We start from the raw sequence: 20,335 nt of genomic DNA on the forward strand, positions 1-20,335 counted from the left end.
GCCTGCAAGAGAATCCACAATGTTAGTTAACTTGCGAGTCTATCATATTTAACAATTACAAAACTCAATAGTCCTTTCACTTTCAATCAAATATAAATTAAATTACAAATAGTTTATCAAGTAATAGTCACATGTTCCAGATACCGAATTGACAAAATTAAAATAGCTGAAGTTCCAAAAGAAATTCTTATACTTCAAAAACTTGACACAGTTCATACCACTGACATAAAGAGAATATGAAGCAGCTTGTGGGTTTACACTCCAAAGAAAACCACATTTAAGTCAGTAAAGTCAAACACTTAATTTGCATTCGTTGTACAAGTCTCTTTCAAGCTTTTTCGAGCGAGCATACATCAAAAGGAATCCTTCGCTACCACATGGTAACCCAGCAGCAATGCGATCAACATCAATGTTTGTTTTACCAAGTGCCTTTGCTTGGTCATAAGGTGGGATCACATCAGTTAGTTCCTCATCTTCATCCTTGGCAAGTATTCTTACTTGTTCAGTGACCTTTTTAGTCAATTTGCTATGATTTTTCATAGCAAATTCCCAAGTATTTTAGCTTTGCCTTCACAAATTCCAGTGTTGTGTTAAAGGCAGAATTTATTCAATATTGTTGTTCACTGTGACAACCAATTTAGGTGCAGCAACCTTTAGTAGATGAAACCACTTCAGGTGTACCCCATTTCAGTGATAAAAGTGTTGTTGGAGGCTTGCTTGTGGACTAAGAGAAGATGGTCCTTGAAAGTACCGAAATGTTGTTGTTCTGTTAACATGACAACTTCAGTCTTTACCAAATTCTTTATAATTTTCTTTATCTTTTTTAATTCTAATCATTTGGAATATTATCTCTCCTGTTCTATGTTGGGTTTCTTGGTTCAAGGTGAAGAAGCATAGAATCAAATGATTTCCAGAATACATTTTCTTCTTTCTTTCTCAAATCCATATTATACACTAAAATTATGCATCAGAATACATCAGGCGTTCGTGGCTTGCAGTGGCTAGTTGTTAGCACAGCGACTGAACTTGGAAGGAGCCGGAGAGAGAGAGAGAGATACCGATGGTAGCAGCTGTGTTCAAGAGAAAGTGGTGCAACGAAGGCAAGCGGAGGGGCTCAAACCAGAGAAAAGAAAAGACACGCACGCGGAGGGCTCAAACCAGAGAAGAGAGAGGGAACGGAGAGAAGAGAGAGGGCACTGTACCTTGCATTTTGTCAAAACTTTTCGTTAACTTCAGATCCCGCCCAAACCTTCAGCTCCTTCAAGTAAAATTAAAACGGTTCGTTTCATTAAATTAATCCATGTCAACACTTCGGTGCACTTCAGTACGTAGAATCGCTTGAGTTAAGAGTTTTCCTTCCTCGATTGAGCATTGATCAATGCATTTATTTAAAGTTTCTACACTGGTGGAGTCTTTTCAATGTGCTTAGAGTTGATATTGTATTTGAATTCCAAATTGCTTATATATTGCCCCACTGTCAAGCAAACCTAAAGATGAACCATACTTAAAGGAACATTGGAAGATACACAACAAAAAATAAATCCTTCATAATCCCTAGCTAGCTAGCATGCATGCTACTTCCATAATACTTAAGTGCAAAATATGGTAATTGTTCATCATGTCTTTCTCGATCGAGCTAGAGGTGACCAAAAGTTGATCGCATGGTGGAAGGTCCTTGTAGTTGTGGTGTACATCCTTGGCATGCACCATAAAATAAATAGAAAATAAAGATAAAATGGAACACAACAATTTACAAGTTCAGCATTAACGCCTACATCCATATGCAATGAGTCTTGAAGATATAAAATCTAGTATAAAATGATCTTTAGTATAATATTTGTAACGCCCCGTACCCAGATGGGTAGAAGAATTACTACCTGTCACTTACAAACCTGTCTTCCAAAGCATCTAACAAGTCCAAAGATCTCATAAATAGTACACGATCTCATATTTTCCAAATAACCATAATATAAACTCCTAAAAATCATCATAAAAATAATCATAAACCAAAGTGGTTCCACAATATCCCAATAATCCAAACATAATAAATTGATACATCCTTAAGTATCAATAGATCTAAATAACACAAAGAACTTCAAAAAAATCTCAAATTAAACCCTCAATCTAACAATGGTACCATTAGGTACTCGCCCCTCTATTCATATCTAGCCAAGCTCCAATTTCTATTTCTGACCCCCAGCTGGATCATCAATATCATCTGAAAAATATTGAAGATAAAGGGTGAGTTATCAACAACTCAGTAAGCAGAAAGCCTATACTAGTGTGTAAATATTAGCCCTTTTTAGAAAGTTTGGTATGTAGAAGCAAAATATTTCATTTTCATATACACATCTCAAAACGTATTATCAAAAAAATCAGAGCGACATTTCAATCTTTTCATATTCACAAATCATTTTCATATTCAAGAACACGTTGGCATAACATAACTGAAAATCTTCATCTTGTCATTTCATATCGTATCATATCATATACCATGTTTAACACCCGTGGTAGGGTTGTGCTATCCCCGGTGGCCAAACCAGGCAGTATCATATTGTGAAACTTCCCTTTTTTCAATCTCGGAGTCCCGAGTGTGCATATAGGAAAAAACACATAAAAGACCACTTTGTTTCCAAAGTGGGCGCATTCATATCATATCATGTTGGTACTAATCATATCACGTGAACCAGTATCATCATATTAGAAACATATTCAGAATCAGAATAAAACAGATAAGTATGCCAAAAGTTTTTCATATTCATATCGTATCAAACCACGTGTTGAACATATTCATATCATTTCCATTTGATCATTAACAATCGAAATCATTTTATATCATATGTACAAAAATTCATAGATATCGCAATCGCTTTTTTGCACATTTTAGAATCATGTTAGATATTGCTCATGTTTACACATTTCATGACAAAAGCATTTCTTTTCTCTTTCATACGTATCTCATGAGTAAATGCAAAATATATTTACTGAGATTGTTTTTCACATTTCCTTTTAAAAATAACATGCACATTTTTACAAACTAACCTCAATTTATTTCTTTTTATACAATCTAGTATAGGAACCTAGCTTACCTGACTCCTGCAGCGTATTATCTATGCCTTGAAAACGACCTCTATCAGTCTCGTCACTTATTCATAAAAAATAATATATATAAACTATGTATTAAAGATCAACAACACAATTTCGATCTAAAAATAAGATCCAAATTCTAAACCATATTTCAGTAAAATTAACTCAACTCGAACAACTATATAATCACTTGGACAGCCCATACTTCAACCCAAAGAACCATATACCAAATTCAATATTGATCTATACACCCACCGAAACCAACATCAAAACTCAAATAATCAAAATATCAACCCCCTCCAATGGCCCCTAACTCCGAGCAACTACCAACAACTCAACCAATCCAGCAATAATGTATCTCCAAATAATTTACACTCCACTCCATCAGTCGTACAAAACTTGAAAAGTATAAAAATAGCCACTACACAATCCCGAGTATCCATTAAATTCACTGCACGTCCCACCCAAATAATCCAAATTCAGAAAACATTCCAACACATGGTGCTCGTTTATACAAGGAAAAATGCTCAAAGAAAAACCCACGGACTGCACTATATGAAAACATGAACCAGAAATTTCATTGGAGTGAAATAAAATAATTGAAGTGAAAGTGTGTGTGCGTGCATAAGAAACTGAGAACGCGAATGGCTTACCCGTGGAAGCTAAATTCTCCCGTAATGGCTTACCCGTGGAAGCTAAATTCTCCCGTAATGGCTTCACTGGTTACACGAAACGCCAAAACCGAAGACCCACGAACCAAAAACCACAAGCAACAACAAAAACTGCAAGTGAAGAAACAGAGAGGGTCGGCTGAGAGGGTTGAGTTCAGAGTCTTACAAGTAGAATAAAAGAGAAGAAGAAAGAGATACCTGTAGACAGCAAATAAACACCAAGTGGAAGGGAAGAGCCGTGTCTGAAGGGAGAAAAACCCACTGCAGAAAACAGAGGGATGCGGCTGAGTGAGAAACGATTTTGAGGGAAAGGAAATGGAGGAAAAATTATGGCATGGAACTCGGACTCATGGAAACAGACCAAACGAAGAGAAGAGAGGAACTCGGGAAGTGAATGTGGGTTACGTGTAAGAGAGACCTTTGGACGAGGGAAACCCAGAAAGAAGAGAAAAGAAACCGAAAGAGAAAGAGGGGGGAGAAGGAATCGGGGGAGATGAGGGAGAAACTTACCACCCCTCCAAACGACGTCGTTTGCACTCCTCCAAGGAAAATGGGCTGGGTCCTCGAGCACGATCTGGGCTTCACAAATAAAAAGAAAGAAAAACTAGGCCTTACAATCTTTCATTTTTTTTTTCCTTTTTTATTGGCTTTTAAATCTTACTTGCCTCATTGTCTCGAGCCTAATCAAATCACAGCTTTATGTTTTCACTCTTTATTACAATGTATCAGTTTCACTTACTAGGCTTTATCCCCAACAATAATAATAATAATAATAAGCCATTCAAATGTTAAAGTAGGGAGATATTTGGGAATGAGATGAGATGAGAAATTTGTAAATAGTTATGAAATTGTTTGTGAATAGTAGTGAAATGATTTGAGTTATGATATTTTATTGAGTTTTGGAAAATAAGAGAAAGAAATTGAATAAAAATATTATAAAGATACAATATTATTATAACATAATTTTTTTAATATTATTTCTATTTTAAGATTTAAAAAATTTGAATCGTTTTTTGTATTTTGTTTGAAATTTTGATAAAGTTGTAATGATTAAATAAAAAAAAAATTAAAATATGAAATTGAAAATGTTTGTGTTTGAGTGATGTTTGAAAAGAAAATGATATGATACAAGATGAAATTGGATTAGATGAAGCGTATTCCCAAACAACCCTAAGTAGGATCATATTTATTATAATTTAGAATTTTAATTTTTAGATGTCAACAAAAAATAAAATAAAATAAGAAGAAAATGTATGAAATATGAGAACAGAAAACATATTGGGCTTAAAGTTGGAGTGGATTTAAGCCCAACCCGATTTATCATGTGTAGGATCCGTATTGCATTTAATTACTTCACAATAAAAGGATTAAACATAAAATAAAACGTGGTCGTTTTGATGCAAAGATAAGAAACAAAGGAGCAGAACCGCTCCGAATTCTATTGTCTTGGCTTCGAATATCATCTCTCCGTAGGCGGTAGGACCATATCCTTCTCTAAATTTCTAGGGTTTCTGATTTCAGATTCCGAATTCCTGAAACCGAAGAGCGAGCTTGGGGTTTTAGGATCGATCAAACATGGCGACCGCTTCAGGTACTTTTTCTTTTCATTTCCGCTATTTCTCTTTTCCTCGTGAAAATCTAGTTTGCCCTATTTTCCTTTTTCGTACTATGATTTTGAAAATCTTATGGGATCACCTGGAGCTTCCGTTTTTCTTAATTCTTATATTGATACATATGAACTTTTTGTTGCGTCTCTGAGTTGGGATTTGGGGGATTTGGCCGTTTTGCTAGATTGGTTCCCAAGGTAACTCTTTTAGGGATTCCTTTAGTTGTTTTTTGTTGGTGGGGGAAATTTAATTGTAGTGGTGCTTGGGGAAAAAGGTAGTTGTCTTGTCTGGCAAATGTATTTTGGTCTAGTCCCCAGTTCTGTGAAGTGTTGTCATTCCTCTTCCTTGACCGATAAATAATTTTATTCATCCAATGATTATTTTTGTGGTATGTTGGGGCTTGCAGTTGCTTTCAAGTCTAGGGAGGACCATCGTAAGCAAATTGAATTGGAAGAGGCGCGTAAAGCTGGGCTTGCACCAGCTGAGGTTGACGAGGATGGAAAAGAGATCAACCCTCACATTCCCCAGTATATGTCATCTGCACCTTGGTATCTCAACGCTGAGAGACCTGTAAGTACATTCCTTCTTAATTTATCATTTAGTTCCGCATATATATATCTGGAGAAATTGAAGCGTCATTATTATTATTTTTTTGTTTTTTAGAGTTTAAAACATCAAAGGAAGTGGAAGTCAGATCCGAATTACACCAAGTCATGGTATGACAGAGGTGCCAAAATTTATCAGGCTGATAAGTACAGGAAGGGTGCATGTGAAAAGTGAGTGATCTCTCCCCTCTCCCTCTCCCTTCATCACAACCACCTAGTAACCCCCTGCCCTTCTTGCCAACTACAAAGAAAGCCTAGGTTATTATTTATTTATTTTTTCTATTGCATAGTCAGGATAATTATTGTGAAATGATTCTTGACAGCTGTGGATCCATGACACATGATGCAAAGGCATGTATGGAAAGACCCCGGAAAGTGGGAGCAAAGTGGACAAGCAAACACATTGCACCTGATGAAAAAATAGAGACCTTTGAGCTTGACTATGATGGGAAACGGGACCGTTGGAATGGATATGATGCATCCACCTATGCCTATGTCATTGAGAGATATGAAGCAAGGGATGAAGCTCGAAGGAAATACCTGAAAGACCAACAGCTTAAGAAACTCGAGAAAAACAATAACCAAAATGGTGAGGCTGAGGTAAGCGATGAGGATGACGATGAAGATGATCTCAGGGTAGATGAAGCCAAGGTGGATGAGAGCAAGCAAATGGACTTTGCAAAGGTTGAAAAGCGTGTACGCACAACGGGCGGTGGGAGTACTGGAACTGTGAGGTGAGTTCTCCTTTCCGTTGCCACCTATTTAATGCCATCCAACCGCAGGAAAAAAGTGTTTTCTTTTCAGAAAACGTAAGCTCTCCCATGGTTGCTTTGCTTTACAACTATGGGGTTGATATATTCGCCCTTATGGGTTGGAGGTTGCATGTATACTGAAGTATATAGTTTGCAGGAACTTGCGTATTCGGGAGGACACAGCAAAATATCTTTTAAATCTTGATGTCAACTCTGCACACTATGATCCCAAAACACGGTCCATGCGTGAAGATCCTCTTCCAGATGCAGATCCAAATGAGAAGTTCTATGGGGTAAGTGACCTTGAATATCAGATTTTTTTTTTTTTTTTTTTTTTGCAATTTGCAAGGTTGCATTATGTATTAATCTCACTTTTTTCTTTTCTTTTTTAACCTTTGTATGTTGTAGGGAGATAACCAACATAGAAATAGTGGTGAAGCTTTGGAGTTCAAGCAGCTCAACATCCATGCTTGGGAAGCATTTGATAAGGGGCAAGACATTCACATGCAAGCAGCTCCATCTCAAGCTGAGTTGCTTTATAAGAATTATAAGGTCATTAAGGAGAAACTGAAGTCCCAAACAAAAGACACCATATTGGAGAAGTATGGGAATGCGGCTACTGAAGAAGACATTCCAATGGAGCTTCTACTAGGACAAAGTGAAAGAGAAGTTGAATATGATCGTGCTGGCAGGATCATAAAAGGGCAGGTATGGTTTATATCAATGGTTTACTCTTTTTTATCGTTAGAGGCAACCCTTCAAAGCTGAGAAGCGGTAATGTTGTTGTGGTGGAAGAAAAATAGGACCGTTTGGAAGAGCAGGAGTGGCTAAAACAGTATATGGAATTGATAAACGTTTCCAGACTTCATACCTCATATATGTTCTTTCTTTCTTTTTTTGTGGGGGGTGGGGGGCGTATGATTCATCTACATATATCCCAATGCATGGTTATAACTCCTAATTTTGCAATTTCAACTGTTGATGAGCAAACGATGTTAGGTAAGAAGAGTTGGGGGTTTCTGGATTATGTTACTATGTAGAGTATTGAGGGATTATAATCTAATGTGCATTGTTATTAGATTCCCAGTAGCTAATATTGCTTCTTTGTGATGTTATATGGTTGTTTTCACTCAGACAAAATACATTGACTGGTGTATTTGTATCTTGGTACAAGAATTTTTTTTTTTTTTTTTGTAAGCATTAGACTGTAAAACTATTAATGCATAAACAATACCAAAGGAGGTCAATCTATTATGTTTTACTTCCTGCTTATGTAGTCTTGCCTCATTCTATTCACAGGAGAAAGCACTTCCGAGAAGCAAGTACGAAGAAGATGTTTTCATCAACAACCATACAAGTGTTTGGGGTTCATGGTGGATGGATCATCAGTGGGGTTACAAGTGCTGCAAGCAAACGATCCGAAACAGCTATTGCACTGGCGCTGCTGGAATAGAAGCTGCTGAGGCTGCAACAGATCTTATGAAGGCTAATATTGCTCGTAAGGAAGCTACTGAAGGTGCGTTCAGATCCAGTCATTTTTCTGGGTCCTATTTTTATGGAAATAGGAAGCTTATGTGTTGATAATAAATAAATAGAAAAAAAACATATTTACCAATAAAAAAATAAATAAGAAAGCATATATATTTATTTTCTATAGTTTATTATTTCTGCTTGTATGGCTTTAGTTTATATTTATTTAACTTGTCTTGTATTATGAAACATTACAACAGAGATACCTTCACCAGTGGAGGAGAAAAGGCTTGCTACTTGGGGAACTGATGTCCCAGATGACTTGGTTTTGGATGAGAAGTTACTGGCTGAAGCACTTAAAAAGGTGAATGAAGGCCTGACCTTCGATAACTATTATTTTCATCTAGTCTTTTCATCTTGCTCTTATTATTCTTTACGGCTTTGCCACCAATGCTCAGGTGGTATGGGTCTTGGTGTTTATAACTTCTGCACTCAATGTACTTGTCAAAAAAAAAAAAAAAAAATTCTACACTTAATGCTACTTACACCTTAAAACTTGAATTTTTTCTTTGAAGAAGTGGAAAATAAAAGATTAGGAGCTATCTAGCTCTAGAAAGGACAAGAACTACCGGTGAATTTATATTTGAACTGGCCTAACCTTTAGTTATGTACTTTTAGATTTTTAGTTAAGAGCAGTTTATTCGAAGTGTTCCCCATGTATATTATTTTTGACTAAAAATTGTGTGGCTTGGACAGGAGGATGGAAGGAGGAGAGAAGAGAGAGATGAGAGAAAGCGCAAATACAATGTTAGATGGAATGATGAGGTAAGATCGTTCAACTTCCATGGTTGAACCAGCATCTGAATTGAATGCTGAACTTCGTGTTATAAACTGGTGCCAGATTGTATGTGTGGATTTCTCATAGATTTTGTCATAATTATTTCATCAATTGCAGGTGACAATTGAGGATATGGAGGCATACAGGATGAAGAAAGTACATCATGATGATCCAATGAAGGACTTCTTACACTAGTTTCAAACGTTCCATGATGGAGCTTCTTGCTACAACCCATGAAGCTTTCTTTCTGCTGCAAGCTGGATTTACTCGAAGCTGCTTTATAATGCAGTTTTACTATATAGCAAACTTCGTGCATCAAGTACACGTAACACATGGGATAGATCCTCCATCACCGATGTCTGTTTTTTGGTTGTGTTCTTACTGTATGCTCCATTTAGTCGAGAGCACCAGATGGTGTATGAATGCTAAGAAACATTCGTTTATCTGACTGATGATCGTTTGGTACTCTTTCCACCCCATGTGGAGAATATTTGTAGCTGTAAGTGGCATACTTCTATATATGTATATGTAAACTCAAAAAAATAAAAAAAACATGTGGAAAACATGTAACCAAACATGTTGAAAACATTTCATATTGGCGTGCTGATAGTGATATATATGTATACGTGTGTGTGTATGTATATATATATATATATGTACCTGAAGTTACGTGCGAGGTGAATTCTAATTATTTACAGTTTCCATATTTTCTAAAGAAACTTGTCTCTTGGAAAAAATACCATTTAATTACGGCAGGTGATTATCTTGTAAAGATATGTATCTCCACCAAGTAAAGAGTAAAAACGGAGAATACGCACGTGATTACCGTAATCTCTACCGCTCCTTTGCAAAGAACACCTACCCTTTCTTAGGTGACATCTCTGTCACTACAAGGTTCAATGCCATTAATCTCTAGCTCTTTCCTACACGTATTTGTACATCCTTTTGCTAATTTACTCTTTTGTTTTCTTTTTATTCTCCTCTCCTTTTTTCTTTCTTCTTTTCTTAAATATAATTTTATATGTATTTCTACCATCGTACCGCCCACTGATTCTCAGAAGAACCATGACAAATGTTTGGTATAAGTAAAGGCTCTTTTGCAGCACCACCACGCACCACCACGTCTAAGATTCTCTCAATAACCGAGTTGCATGGCAGCTGCAACCGTGCAAGGTGGCGCAAATTAGTCTAAGAAGAGGACACGATCTTCATGCAAAACCAACCAGCCAGCCTTGTGTAATTGCCACCCGGCTCACCACCTTTAACACTGACCTCCAAATCCTCCACGCTATAAAATGGTCTCTATGGCTCAACTCTTTTCACCATCTCTTCTCAATTTGCTGTGTGCTAGCTTTCATCCATGGCGGCCAAGATTGTTCTAGCACTAGTTCTCTCTCTGCTAGTTTATGCTTCTTCTGAGGAAACGAACCCCACTGCTTGCAGAAGCTCATCTCAGCAATGCAGACTCCAGAGACTGAGGACTCTGGAGCCAGCCCGCGTAGTTGACTCGGAGGGTGGTCGTACTGAGCTGTGGGAGGAATCTGAGGACGAGTTCCAATGTGCTGGAGTTGCGGCGATAAGGCAAACTGTGCAACCTAATTCACTCACTTTGCCTAGCTTCCAGCCAGCCCCTATGTTGGTTTACATTGAACAAGGTTACTAACCCTGAAAAAAGAGCTCCAAATCTTATATGCATGGCATATTTAATCTATAATTAGGGCCAAAAACATACTAATTTGCCGATTGATCTATCTGGGTATTATATTTTCTTGAATGTTTAGGTATAGTATTAATTTCAATGTATGAAATGTTATATTGTCACATGCAGGTGAAGGTTTGATAGGGTTAACCTACCCAGGATGTGCAGAGACATATGAGTCAGAGACATCACAGGATTTATCAAGACGCCGGAGCAGCCAGATGGGACAGCTGCAAGGTGGAGGAGATCAACAGAGATCAAGAAGAGCAGACCAGCACCAGAAGGTGAACCGGATTCGCCGGGGTGACATCGTGGCCATTCCTGCTGGTGTTGCCCACTGGTGCTACAATGATGGCAATGAAGAGCTCGTTGCCTTTACTGTCGTGGACCTGAGCAACCATGCTAACCAACTTGACCGCCGATTCAAGGTAACCCATTACTCCATATCACCATCTCATTTATCTCATCATGTATGTACGTACATTAGAAATCATGTATGCTTCGTATGTTTACTTGGATTTCTAGTCCATATTTCTTGCAGCTTTTTACTAACAGATGTGGTGACAAAAATATGGTTCTATAATTGTAGTATTAGACACATTATAAAATTTCACCTTTTTATTATTGGAATTTGGATTTTGTTTACAATGATGAAACACGCTCTGGAATAAGATATATCCCCACCGCAGAATTTGGAAGACAGGATCATCTGTCATGTTTAGTCTCTTAAGTGCATCCTACAATGTTTAATTAACATTTATTACACAATAAGTTCACTCGAATGATATAAAATGATACTGGGTTCGTTTCAAGCCGGCTTTGAATTCGGCCATAAATTTAGAGAATCTGAATCCATTTTTAAACAGCTTACTTTCTTTTGGTCTCACAGTCATTCTTGCTCGCCGGCGGGGAACCAAGGGATGGACAACGCGGCCAAAGCGGTAGCCGTCAGGAAGAAAGGCAAGAACAACGCAGCCAAAGGAGTAGGCGTGAACAGAGAGGTAGCTTCCAGAACATATTCAATGGATTCAGTGAGGAACTGCTGGCTGAAGCCTACAATATTCCGGACACTATCGCTAGGAGATTGCAGGAAGATGATAACCGGCGGGGCATCATCGTCAAGTGCCAAGACGAAATGCGCCGCATGATGAGACCTGACGAAGACGTACAAGAAGGGCAGAGACAGATAGTTAATGGGTTGGAAGAAACTGTGTGTACTACAAGAATTAGACACAACCTGGACACCCAAACCGAATCCGACGTTTTCTCCAGGCAAGCCGGAAGAGTAAACATCGTGAACCAGCACAAGCTTCCAATCCTTCGATACCTTGACATGAGTGCAGAGAAAGGCCATCTTTTCCCGGTAATTCACATTGACTCTGAATCTTAAAATTAAGCTAAGAAAAAGATTTATATGATGAGAAAACGTTAATATAATACGTACTTTCAATGTTGCAGAATGCATTGTACACACCGCACTGGTCCATGACAGACAATAGAGTTGTCTACGTGCTAAGGGGTGAGGCCCGGGTTCAGATTGTGGACGACAACGGGAACAATGTGTTTGACGAGAGGGTTAAGCGTGGAGACGTGTATGTAATCCCTCAGTTCTATGCGACTACAGCCAGGGCTGGAAACAATGGCTTCGAATACGTGACGATCAAGACTTCCGGCCAGCCAATGAAGAGCCCCATGGCAGGCTACACCTCGGTCGTAAGGGCCATGCCCATAGATGTCCTCACAAACTCATTCCAAATGTCCCCTAGAGAAGCCCAGAACTTGAAGCACAACAGAGGCCACCAGAGTTTCCTTCTATCCTCCAGCCGATCTTCTTAATTAAGGAGATTGGGTTATGTAATTTTCTTATGTTTGTTTTAGTAATGCCACTAGTACTAGTCCTTAGGCCACTATTAAGAGCTAGCCCTTCTTGTAAGAATGGAGTGCAGAAGGCTGTTTAACATCTTGAGGAAACTTGAGTAGTATAAACTGAGTGTACAAATATGCATGAAGGCAGCCTTCAATAAAATGAATAAAATGTGGTCTTTTTTTTTCTTCTTTATTAACTTGTGTGGTTGGTTCGGTGCTGTGATTTCATAATTTTTAATTTGTTTTTTCACTACTGTTTTAGACTTCCGATCAATGACTGAATATCAATCCAACGCAATCATTAACAGTATATAGGAAATTTTTGTACGCACTGCTTGATTTGATACAAGATCTCCAACATCACCATTGCTGGACTCCCAAAATATAGACAGACCAACACCAAACACTAGACCCATAAAAAAAAAAAAAAAAAAAAAAAAAAAAAGGCTGTTGTGCATTAATCCACAAAACCAAACAAAGGCTTCTCAAAAAACAAAACACAGACAGAAACATGGGTTTAATAACACACTAGCTACAGGCCTCATTGGCAACAGAGAAACCTTGAGCTTGACGAACTGCAGCCTCTTCCGACACCAGTGCTTGTAAAACCAAAGTCTTAATCTCCCAAGCCGAGTAAGGAAAACCCTTTCTGGCATATGAATTGAGCAGCGATGCAGTCCCCTGCTTCAGCAACCTGTGGAAAGCGTTCTCCTCGTCTTTTCTCGCTGTTGCTTCCAACAGAGTCAGATCAGATCTGTAGCGTTCACTCGCCCTCCATCCGAACACCTTAGACAATGTTGCTTCCTGTGGGACCATCCTCGGCCACGCCTCATTCCTGCTGCTCCAGTACCTGACATATATGGTCATCCACGCCGCCACAGCCACCGGGGTCAGATCGGAGTCCACCCCGCCGAGATTTTTGACTCAGTAAAACTATATGCACCCCATTTTCTTTCATAAATAAAAATGTGTTTTTTTGTACTCAATGTTCTTGAACCAAACGACTCCGAGTTGTTACGTCGAACTCGGACCATTCCATCAGAGTCGTGTTTTCACGAAATCCCCTTCTGGGTACCTTGAAAAAATGTCTTCTAAATATATTCTAAATATACATACGGAGGTATGTGAAAGTATCTATTCAAAAAATGCGTACAAATATGCATGGGTGTAAAGACTCGCTATCTACATGACAGATTGTTTTGGTTTGAGAGAGAGATCTTACAGGGGAGTGCATCTTCCTCTAGTTCTTGTGAAGAGAAACCCAGGCCATCCCTTCTGAGCTAGCCTTGTTGATGTTGCCGCAGCTTCTGACGAAGCTGCAAAGCTAGAAACAAAGAGGAGGAAAAGAAGAGAAAGAGTGCGCGGACTCGGTGGATATAGCCTCCCCATTTTTCTCTACCTTCCCAACTGAACTAATATGCTTTCATTTTCTATGCAGAACCTGCTATCCAGCAGTCTGAGATTATTGCTCGACTCGAATTCAAAACGCTTGTCAGCGACAGCAGTGTCCCTTGGTAACTGGAGCTGTCCTCGTGCCAGTTCCGTTTTCCAAACAATTTTTGTTTCTTTCTTTATTTGTCCTGGAAGATGTTACTTACAATTTTTATTATATTGAAAATTTAAAAAATAAATTAAAAAAATAAATTTTGTTACTGTTAGAAACAATTATTTTAAACACATAACGCGACATCATCTAAATTATATATCTTTCAAATATAAAATAAAAAAATAAAGAATTAAAAACAATCATATAATAAATATAAAATATATACTATTACGATAACTATTCTCTAACATTATTCGAATAATAAATACGAACAGCGTTGCAAACCCAATTACTTTGTATCCCACTTTTTCAAACAGTTCTGTTGACTTCTATGGCGACCGAAACCCATTGGGAAATCGTAGAGATCAAGAGTAAAGTGGGACTTCTTTTGCAACATTCTCTCTCTCAAATTCAGGTAATTCAATTCTACACATAAATAAAGTCTCGTGAACTATCCCTTTCTACACAGGAAATGTTATACAACAATAATTTAAACAAATCTTAAATAAACAAATCATACATAGTGGGTTTCGAGTGGGTTGCCTTCAAGACTAATGAGAACGCCATGATTAGTCCTCTTGCATGCAGAACCTCAGCCATTAGGGCCTTGAAAAGAGGAAGTGTTGGCAAACGCCTTCCAAATCTCGAAAGAGGAAGCAAGGAGACTCAAATTTAACAGGCAGGAGAGCATTTTGGTTCGCTCAAGGTCAAGGTCTTCCTGTGAGGGGAGGGCTACAAATTAATGTTAAGATGTAATCCTAGTGCCATGCAGCCCGTAGTTTTGTTTCTCGGTTGCTCGATCGGCTCTTAGCCTCAACAATAAAAGCCTTACCCGAAAGTATGACAATAGGAAGATCAGAGTAAATAAAACCCTTAAAAAGGGCATCATATATGAAAATGTACAAGAAGTGGAGCCATTGATGCAGAGTTTGTAATATGCTGCAACCTCTTTCTTTTAATATGCCTGCCTATTAATTTGCATGTCTGTTCAAGGATATATAAAATGCCATCTTATCATTTATTTATATAAATCATATTGAATGGCCAATCTTATCACAGTCTTTGCTGGTAAAATGTCTCAGTCAATTGTCCATATTATAGCAGTAGTTTTTGTCTCACATGCTTTGGTTAACTTCCAGATAAGGGACCAATTCACAGAGTACAGCCTATGAGAGTCTGGTAATCTGTTCACAATTTCTATTTTGTAGTCGGATTTAACTTCAGAATGAATTTCTAACAGTCAGTCTTTCCCATTTTCTATTGCCTTCATCGTCTGGAAAAGAACTCATATGGGACACATCCCATCCGACCAGTTATAATCCAAATTATTATAATTTATCACCCATAACCGAAAAGGAAAAAGAACAATCATCAAAAAGGGGTTCTAAGAACAAAGTAATTGCGAGCTTAACTGGATTTACTTAGGCAGATATTATCAGTATCGTTTAAGTACCTTATCAGTGATCAGTTGAAGTTCCTCAGTGCCTACAAATTCATTCAATTCCTAGATGACTCTTAACTTATGCAGAGTGTCTTTCTCTCAGCCATATGTCAGGAAAATCTATATTAGGGAACAGTACAAAGAGCACATGACCAGCTTGTTGCTCATTAAGTGTCAAGTAATTGATAATTGTGGCTGCCTTGCCTGAACAGAGGTGAAGGCTTCTTGTTTATAGAGAAATAGTTATAAACAGTTGGGTATATTAGAAGAAAATATTTTGTAACTAAATTAGCATCATACAATAAATAGAACCTTCATTAGTATCAATATTAACATTGTGATTTCCTCTGGGAAATGGAAGTACGTACTTGGGCATTGTTTGGTGTTTAGATGAGATATTTTGTCGAAAGTTGAATAAAATATTGTTATAATATTATTTGATTTGAAAAAATTAAATTGTTTATATTATTTTGCGTGAGAGTTTAAAAAAGTTATAATGATTATAGGAGATGAGATGAGATAATTTAATTTTGTATAACCAAACCAGCCCTAGGGTTTATTGAATACACTTTTCTTAATGAAAAATTATATACCATCCATTAGTTAGATGGTACATTTCCTGTAACATGCAACAAACCGTAAACCTGACCCTAGATACAGACACAGCTTTCTCATACCACAATTAGGTGAATCACTAGATATCAAACGCATTCGGACATGAAACTCAACACAACAGATGCAAAAGGACATAAAAAAGAAGTCTAGATCACTCATGAGAAACCACAACTACTTGTTTCCCGACATTGCGGCCACTGAAGAGCCCAACCAGAGCTGCCGGGCCACTCTCAAGTCCTTCGGCTATATCCTCCACATACACTATCTTCCCTTCTCTGATATATGGTAGCACTACATCCAAGAACTTAGGATAGAGATCGAAGTAATCAAAGACCGCAAATCCCTTTATGTGGATCCTCTTATAAACAATGCACATCAAGTTGTGAATACCTTCAGGCTTATCAAGATTGTATTGTGAGATCATTCCACATACAGCAATCCTGCCATGGTCTCTCATGTTAACTAGCACAGCATCAAGCATTTTCCCCCCAACATGCTCGAAGTAGATGTCAATGCCTTCAGGGAAGAACCTGGTCACTCATAAATTGTAAAGGCAGTAACCAAATGCTCGAGAAATCAATGCTACAGCTTACGATTAATGGTTGTATAGTATGGCCTGGCTATTATCATGTAAAAATATGATCCTCTTTCGCTAAAAGAACTATGTTTCCCCTCCCTTTCCACGTCCCTATTCTGCCTCATTTTAGTACTCCATTTTATTTGCTAATTAGATGCATACAGCACAATTACTATTATAAGAAGGATTTAACATTGCAAAAAAATAAGATTATAAGACAAATCTTATGAATTTCCATCATAATCTTAATCTTCAATTGTTAGTAGAATTTTCCATCGATGTGTTCTTTCCACATGTCTACATCACTTCGAGAAGATGCAGTTTCATAATAATGAGTGGTTATATTCTTCTTCTTCTTCTCTAGTATCATTTACGATGATCGGTACCATGCCATTTATGGTTATAGCATAGACACAGATATGTACATGAAGCAAAAATGGAACAACTTCATCACCATCTGATATTCAGATGTTTCTTAAACCTATAGAATGATAAACTGTGATATGTGATGTATATGAACCGACCTTTTCAAAGCAGCATCCAAGTCATTTTCTTCCTTATAATTGAAAGCCCCATCAAATCCAAACTTGTTCTTAAGCAGATCAACCTGCACAGAACCAAAGGAAACAAACAGAATAAAGCATTGAATGATCTGGCCACTCTCTTCTGAAACAGAGAAAGGGAGGGGAAAGGAAGATATTGCAGAGATAAGACCTCGAAACCTTGTGAAGAATACTGTCTACCGATAATCACCTACAGTATATGAAAGTGTTTTCCTCAAAAAAAAGGATCTTTGATATGCCTAATGTTTCCCATCAAAGTTTTCATAAGGAACACAGGTAACATAGTGGCCAAAACATCGTGGTCCATAAACCCTACAGCCATTCCATTGGGCAGAGAAAATCAGAATAGTGTAGAAAAACTACAAAAATTGTGCGAATAAAATCTTTTTTTTAAAAAAAAAAAAAAAAAAAAGGAATTCTGATGAACAGAGGAAAAGGCGAGATTCATGTTGGAAATACATGCATTCCAGTGTCAAGAATCCAAGATGGGATGGTACACGTATTTCCCAGACAACTCTCACCATTGTACTGAGAGTCCACGAGTTGGCTCGGATTGACTCTAAAATTTGCAAAGAAACCAAATGACACACATGGCAAGATGAGCTCAACTACTCTTTATCAAGGCCATGGCACGTAACTAAATTGCTTTATGAGAGGCAAACTTTCAAAGATGGTAGCCATTGAATAAAGAATACTTGGGGATTAAACCAATAAGCAAGCAAAACAGAGAAACACAAAACCTTTTCTTTACTTCCAGCACTTCCAACAACATAACAACCCATCAGCTTTGCAAATTGCCCAACCAGCTGACCAACTGCACCGGCTGCTGCAGAAATGAAAACATATTCTCCTTTCTTGGGAGAACAAATTTCGTAGAAACCGGCAAAAGCAGTCAAACCAGGCATACCTACAATAAAACCCAAACGCACAGACAATTACAACGACAATAGATACTACTTATACGAGGAGAGTCAACAAATTGCAAAAAAAACTACGAAAAACCATGTTCTGGATCGCAAGTACTGAGAGGTAATCTCACTCAAATAAAACAAAAGCATACATCTGCAGCATTCATTGACATGCAACGCCAATTTAATCTCTGAGTGTCCTTAGCATGTAAAAGATATTCATCCTCCAAAACAGACAACTTACCAAGAATTCCAGTGTAGTAGGAAAGGGGCACATCAGTGTGCTGGATTTTAAAGAGGGCTTCCTTTTCCGTGACAAGACTGTACTCTTCCCATCCGGTTGTGCCCCAGATCAAGTCACCTTCCTTGTAGTCTGGGTTTTTCGATTCCAAAACTCTGGCCACCCCAAACCCACGTAATGGCTGCATTTTATGACCAAAGCACAAAGATCTATCATTGCAAGCTTCTTCTTACACGTTACAAATTGAGTTATTTCACAATTTCCAGTCTTACCAATATATGTTTTCCTTTCTTTTTCTTAACGTTGAGCATATTTTTTTGTTCTTAATTTGGAAAATTAAGCTTATCCCGTTCTTAATTACCATCTCTTATGCGACGTGACCTCCGAAATATTAATTCTGGCACTTATTATATAACACCTAGTTCAAAAGTTAGATGTATTTTGACACCTGATGTATAAAATTCTCAAAATTTCTAGTTATTTTATTATAAGACATCACTCAAATACAAAATACTTTTCAATTTTAAATTTTCAACTTTTTCATTTAATCATTATTCAAATTCAAAAATTAATAAAACTTTATACAAATTTCAAAATAAAAAATTATATTTAAACAATTTTTAACTTCATAACATTAAATTTTTTTTTCTATTTTTTAAAACTCAATAAAATGTCTTAAAATTTTGTAAATAGTAAGATAAAAATAAATCCAAAAAATTAATTAAACGGGTTTGTGCTCAATTGACGTGTTATATTGATTCTTGATATCCTTTTCAACGTGGAGATTAATTATTTTTTCAAAAAATATGGATAAGAAGATTAGAAGAAGAGTTGAAAGAAGGAAAAAAAACAGAGAAACTAAACAGAGTGATCAAGAGTAACTAAGGAGGTATGTGAAAGCTTTTCAACAAAACAAAAACTAGAGGGATTCCATATGCATCAACCAGCTTAAAGAAAGTGAAAGGTGGGAAAGAGATGAGAAAGTAGTGGTGGTGTGCTTACAGAGGAAAGTGGAAAGGGGGTAAAAAGGTTAGGACCCTGAATTTTTGTCATCCGGATACGCATATAGGGATCACACGACAAGTAAAGATTCTTCACCAACATCGCCTTGCTCATGTTGGAGTCCTCCGTCGGAACCTTCAGCTTCATGGTTACACTTCTCACAGACATGTCCGACTCCTTTGGAAAACCAGACACGTATTCCCTCAATATCACCTGCTTGTTCCTCACTTCCTCACCGACACCACCACTCGCCATTCTCTCTCTCTCTCTCTCTCTCTCTCTCTGATTGTGTATTTGTTTCTGCTTTCCAGTTCCACTTGTTGTTACTTTCCTCTTTATCCGCCTTAAAGAACAACAGTATCAGTACGTGTGGCTAGTATCAGTTTGTGGGCTGAACATATTAAACGTGGCATAAATATGATCTTTTACAGCCGTGCTAAAACACAAAGACATTGTCTAAAATAAATCTATAAATTAATATAATTTAATGAAATTTATTAGATTTATTTTATAATAAAAATAATTTTATAATCTAAAATACAACATTAATTACATCAATTTATAAATTTACTTTTATACATCCTTTTATATCTAGAATATTTTCCTATCAATAATTATGTCCCAAACGATGCTTTTTATGTGGCCATTATTATTCTATTTCTTTTTTTCAAATATAATTATTCTTTTTTTTTTTTTTTGCGAATAAACAGTACATAAAAAAGGTTCCACAACTCGTGACATTTTCAACACAGAATTACACATAAAAATAATACTCATGAAATTATAAATACTCGTATAAATTTGAGTGATTAGGCTACCAGTAACCGTTAAAAACGTGCTCTTCCTC

General features: G+C 37.3%; 4 protein-coding genes across 5 annotated transcripts; 2 read left to right on the forward strand and 2 right to left on the reverse strand.

Moving 5' to 3' along the window:
* The first annotated feature begins 5,188 nt into the window (after positions 1–5,188).
* On the forward strand, positions 5,189–9,623 carry LOC121252475 (pre-mRNA-splicing factor SLU7-A-like). The gene is made up of 10 exons (XM_041152144.1): positions 5,189–5,349; positions 5,772–5,935; positions 6,029–6,141; positions 6,294–6,704; positions 6,880–7,015; positions 7,131–7,430; positions 8,022–8,238; positions 8,453–8,556; positions 8,949–9,017; positions 9,148–9,623. Exons 1-10 carry the CDS (start codon positions 5,334–5,336, stop codon positions 9,223–9,225), a joined length of 1,608 nt encoding a protein of 535 aa, XP_041008078.1. The 5' UTR covers positions 5,189–5,333; the 3' UTR covers positions 9,226–9,623.
* A 702-nt stretch (positions 9,624–10,325) lies between these two features.
* LOC121252841 (11S globulin seed storage protein 2-like) lies at positions 10,326–12,788 on the forward strand. The gene is made up of 4 exons (XM_041152671.1): positions 10,326–10,685; positions 10,859–11,157; positions 11,619–12,092; positions 12,188–12,788. Exons 1-4 carry the CDS (start codon positions 10,391–10,393, stop codon positions 12,563–12,565), a joined length of 1,446 nt encoding a protein of 481 aa, XP_041008605.1. The 5' UTR covers positions 10,326–10,390; the 3' UTR covers positions 12,566–12,788.
* LOC121252842 lies at positions 12,598–14,135 on the reverse strand. Its single transcript, XM_041152672.1, has 2 exons — positions 13,818–14,135; positions 12,598–13,445 (listed from the first exon to the last, which is right to left on the reverse strand). The coding sequence occupies exons 1-2, from the start codon at positions 13,982–13,984 to the stop codon at positions 13,124–13,126; spliced, it is 489 nt and encodes a 162-aa protein (XP_041008606.1). The 5' UTR covers positions 13,985–14,135; the 3' UTR covers positions 12,598–13,123.
* A 2,002-nt stretch (positions 14,136–16,137) lies between these two features.
* LOC121253254 (2-alkenal reductase (NADP(+)-dependent)-like) lies at positions 16,138–19,854 on the reverse strand. 2 transcript variants are annotated; one of them, XM_041153250.1, is made up of 6 exons: positions 19,589–19,830; positions 19,157–19,160; positions 18,490–18,670; positions 18,078–18,244; positions 17,299–17,381; positions 16,138–16,727 (listed from the first exon to the last, which is right to left on the reverse strand). In XM_041153250.1, exons 1-6 carry the CDS (start codon positions 19,741–19,743, stop codon positions 16,349–16,351), a joined length of 969 nt encoding a protein of 322 aa, XP_041009184.1. In that variant the 5' UTR covers positions 19,744–19,830; the 3' UTR covers positions 16,138–16,348. The 2 variants fall into 2 exon arrangements, with proteins under 2 accessions (XP_041009184.1, XP_041009183.1); XM_041153249.1 differs by lacking the exon at positions 19,157–19,160 and having other exon boundaries at positions 18,490–18,667; positions 19,489–19,854.
* Between the last annotated feature and the right edge of the window lie 481 nt (positions 19,855–20,335).

This window comes from Juglans microcarpa x Juglans regia, chromosome 2S, assembly GCF_004785595.1.
Source record: "Juglans microcarpa x Juglans regia isolate MS1-56 chromosome 2S, Jm3101_v1.0, whole genome shotgun sequence".
In the NCBI taxonomy this organism is placed as follows: Eukaryota; Viridiplantae; Streptophyta; class Magnoliopsida; order Fagales; family Juglandaceae; genus Juglans; species Juglans microcarpa x Juglans regia.

What these genes read in the sequence shown, in the direction of transcription:
- LOC121252842 (XM_041152672.1), bottom strand. Translation starts at nt 13,984, where the DNA reads ATGGGGAGGCTATATCCACCGAGTCCGCGCACTCTTTCTCTTCTTTTC. An exon ending in AGAGGAAGATGCACTCCCCT is followed by an intron (nt 13,446 to 13,817) that starts GTAAGATCTCTC and finishes CATATATGTCAG; the next exon opens with GTACTGGAGCAGCAGGAATG.
- LOC121253254 (XM_041153249.1), bottom strand. Translation starts at nt 19,743, where the DNA reads ATGGCGAGTGGTGGTGTCGGTGAGGAAGTGAGGAACAAGCAGGTGATA. An exon ending in CCCCCTTTCCACTTTCCTCT is followed by an intron (nt 18,668 to 19,488) that starts GTAAGCACACCA and finishes CATAAAATGCAG; the next exon opens with CCATTACGTGGGTTTGGGGT. An exon ending in GTGCTGGAAGTAAAGAAAAG is followed by an intron (nt 17,382 to 18,077) that starts GTTTTGTGTTTC and finishes GGTTCTGTGCAG; the next exon opens with GTTGATCTGCTTAAGAACAA.
- LOC121252475 (XM_041152144.1), top strand. An exon ending in GGGAGTACTGGAACTGTGAG is followed by an intron (nt 6,705 to 6,879) that starts GTGAGTTCTCCT and finishes TATAGTTTGCAG; the next exon opens with GAACTTGCGTATTCGGGAGG. An exon ending in ATGTTAGATGGAATGATGAG is followed by an intron (nt 9,018 to 9,147) that starts GTAAGATCGTTC and finishes CATCAATTGCAG; the next exon opens with GTGACAATTGAGGATATGGA.
- LOC121252841 (XM_041152671.1), top strand. Translation starts at nt 10,391, where the DNA reads ATGGCGGCCAAGATTGTTCTAGCACTAGTTCTCTCTCTGCTAGTTTAT. An exon ending in AACTTGACCGCCGATTCAAG is followed by an intron (nt 11,158 to 11,618) that starts GTAACCCATTAC and finishes TTGGTCTCACAG; the next exon opens with TCATTCTTGCTCGCCGGCGG. An exon ending in AGAAAGGCCATCTTTTCCCG is followed by an intron (nt 12,093 to 12,187) that starts GTAATTCACATT and finishes TCAATGTTGCAG; the next exon opens with AATGCATTGTACACACCGCA.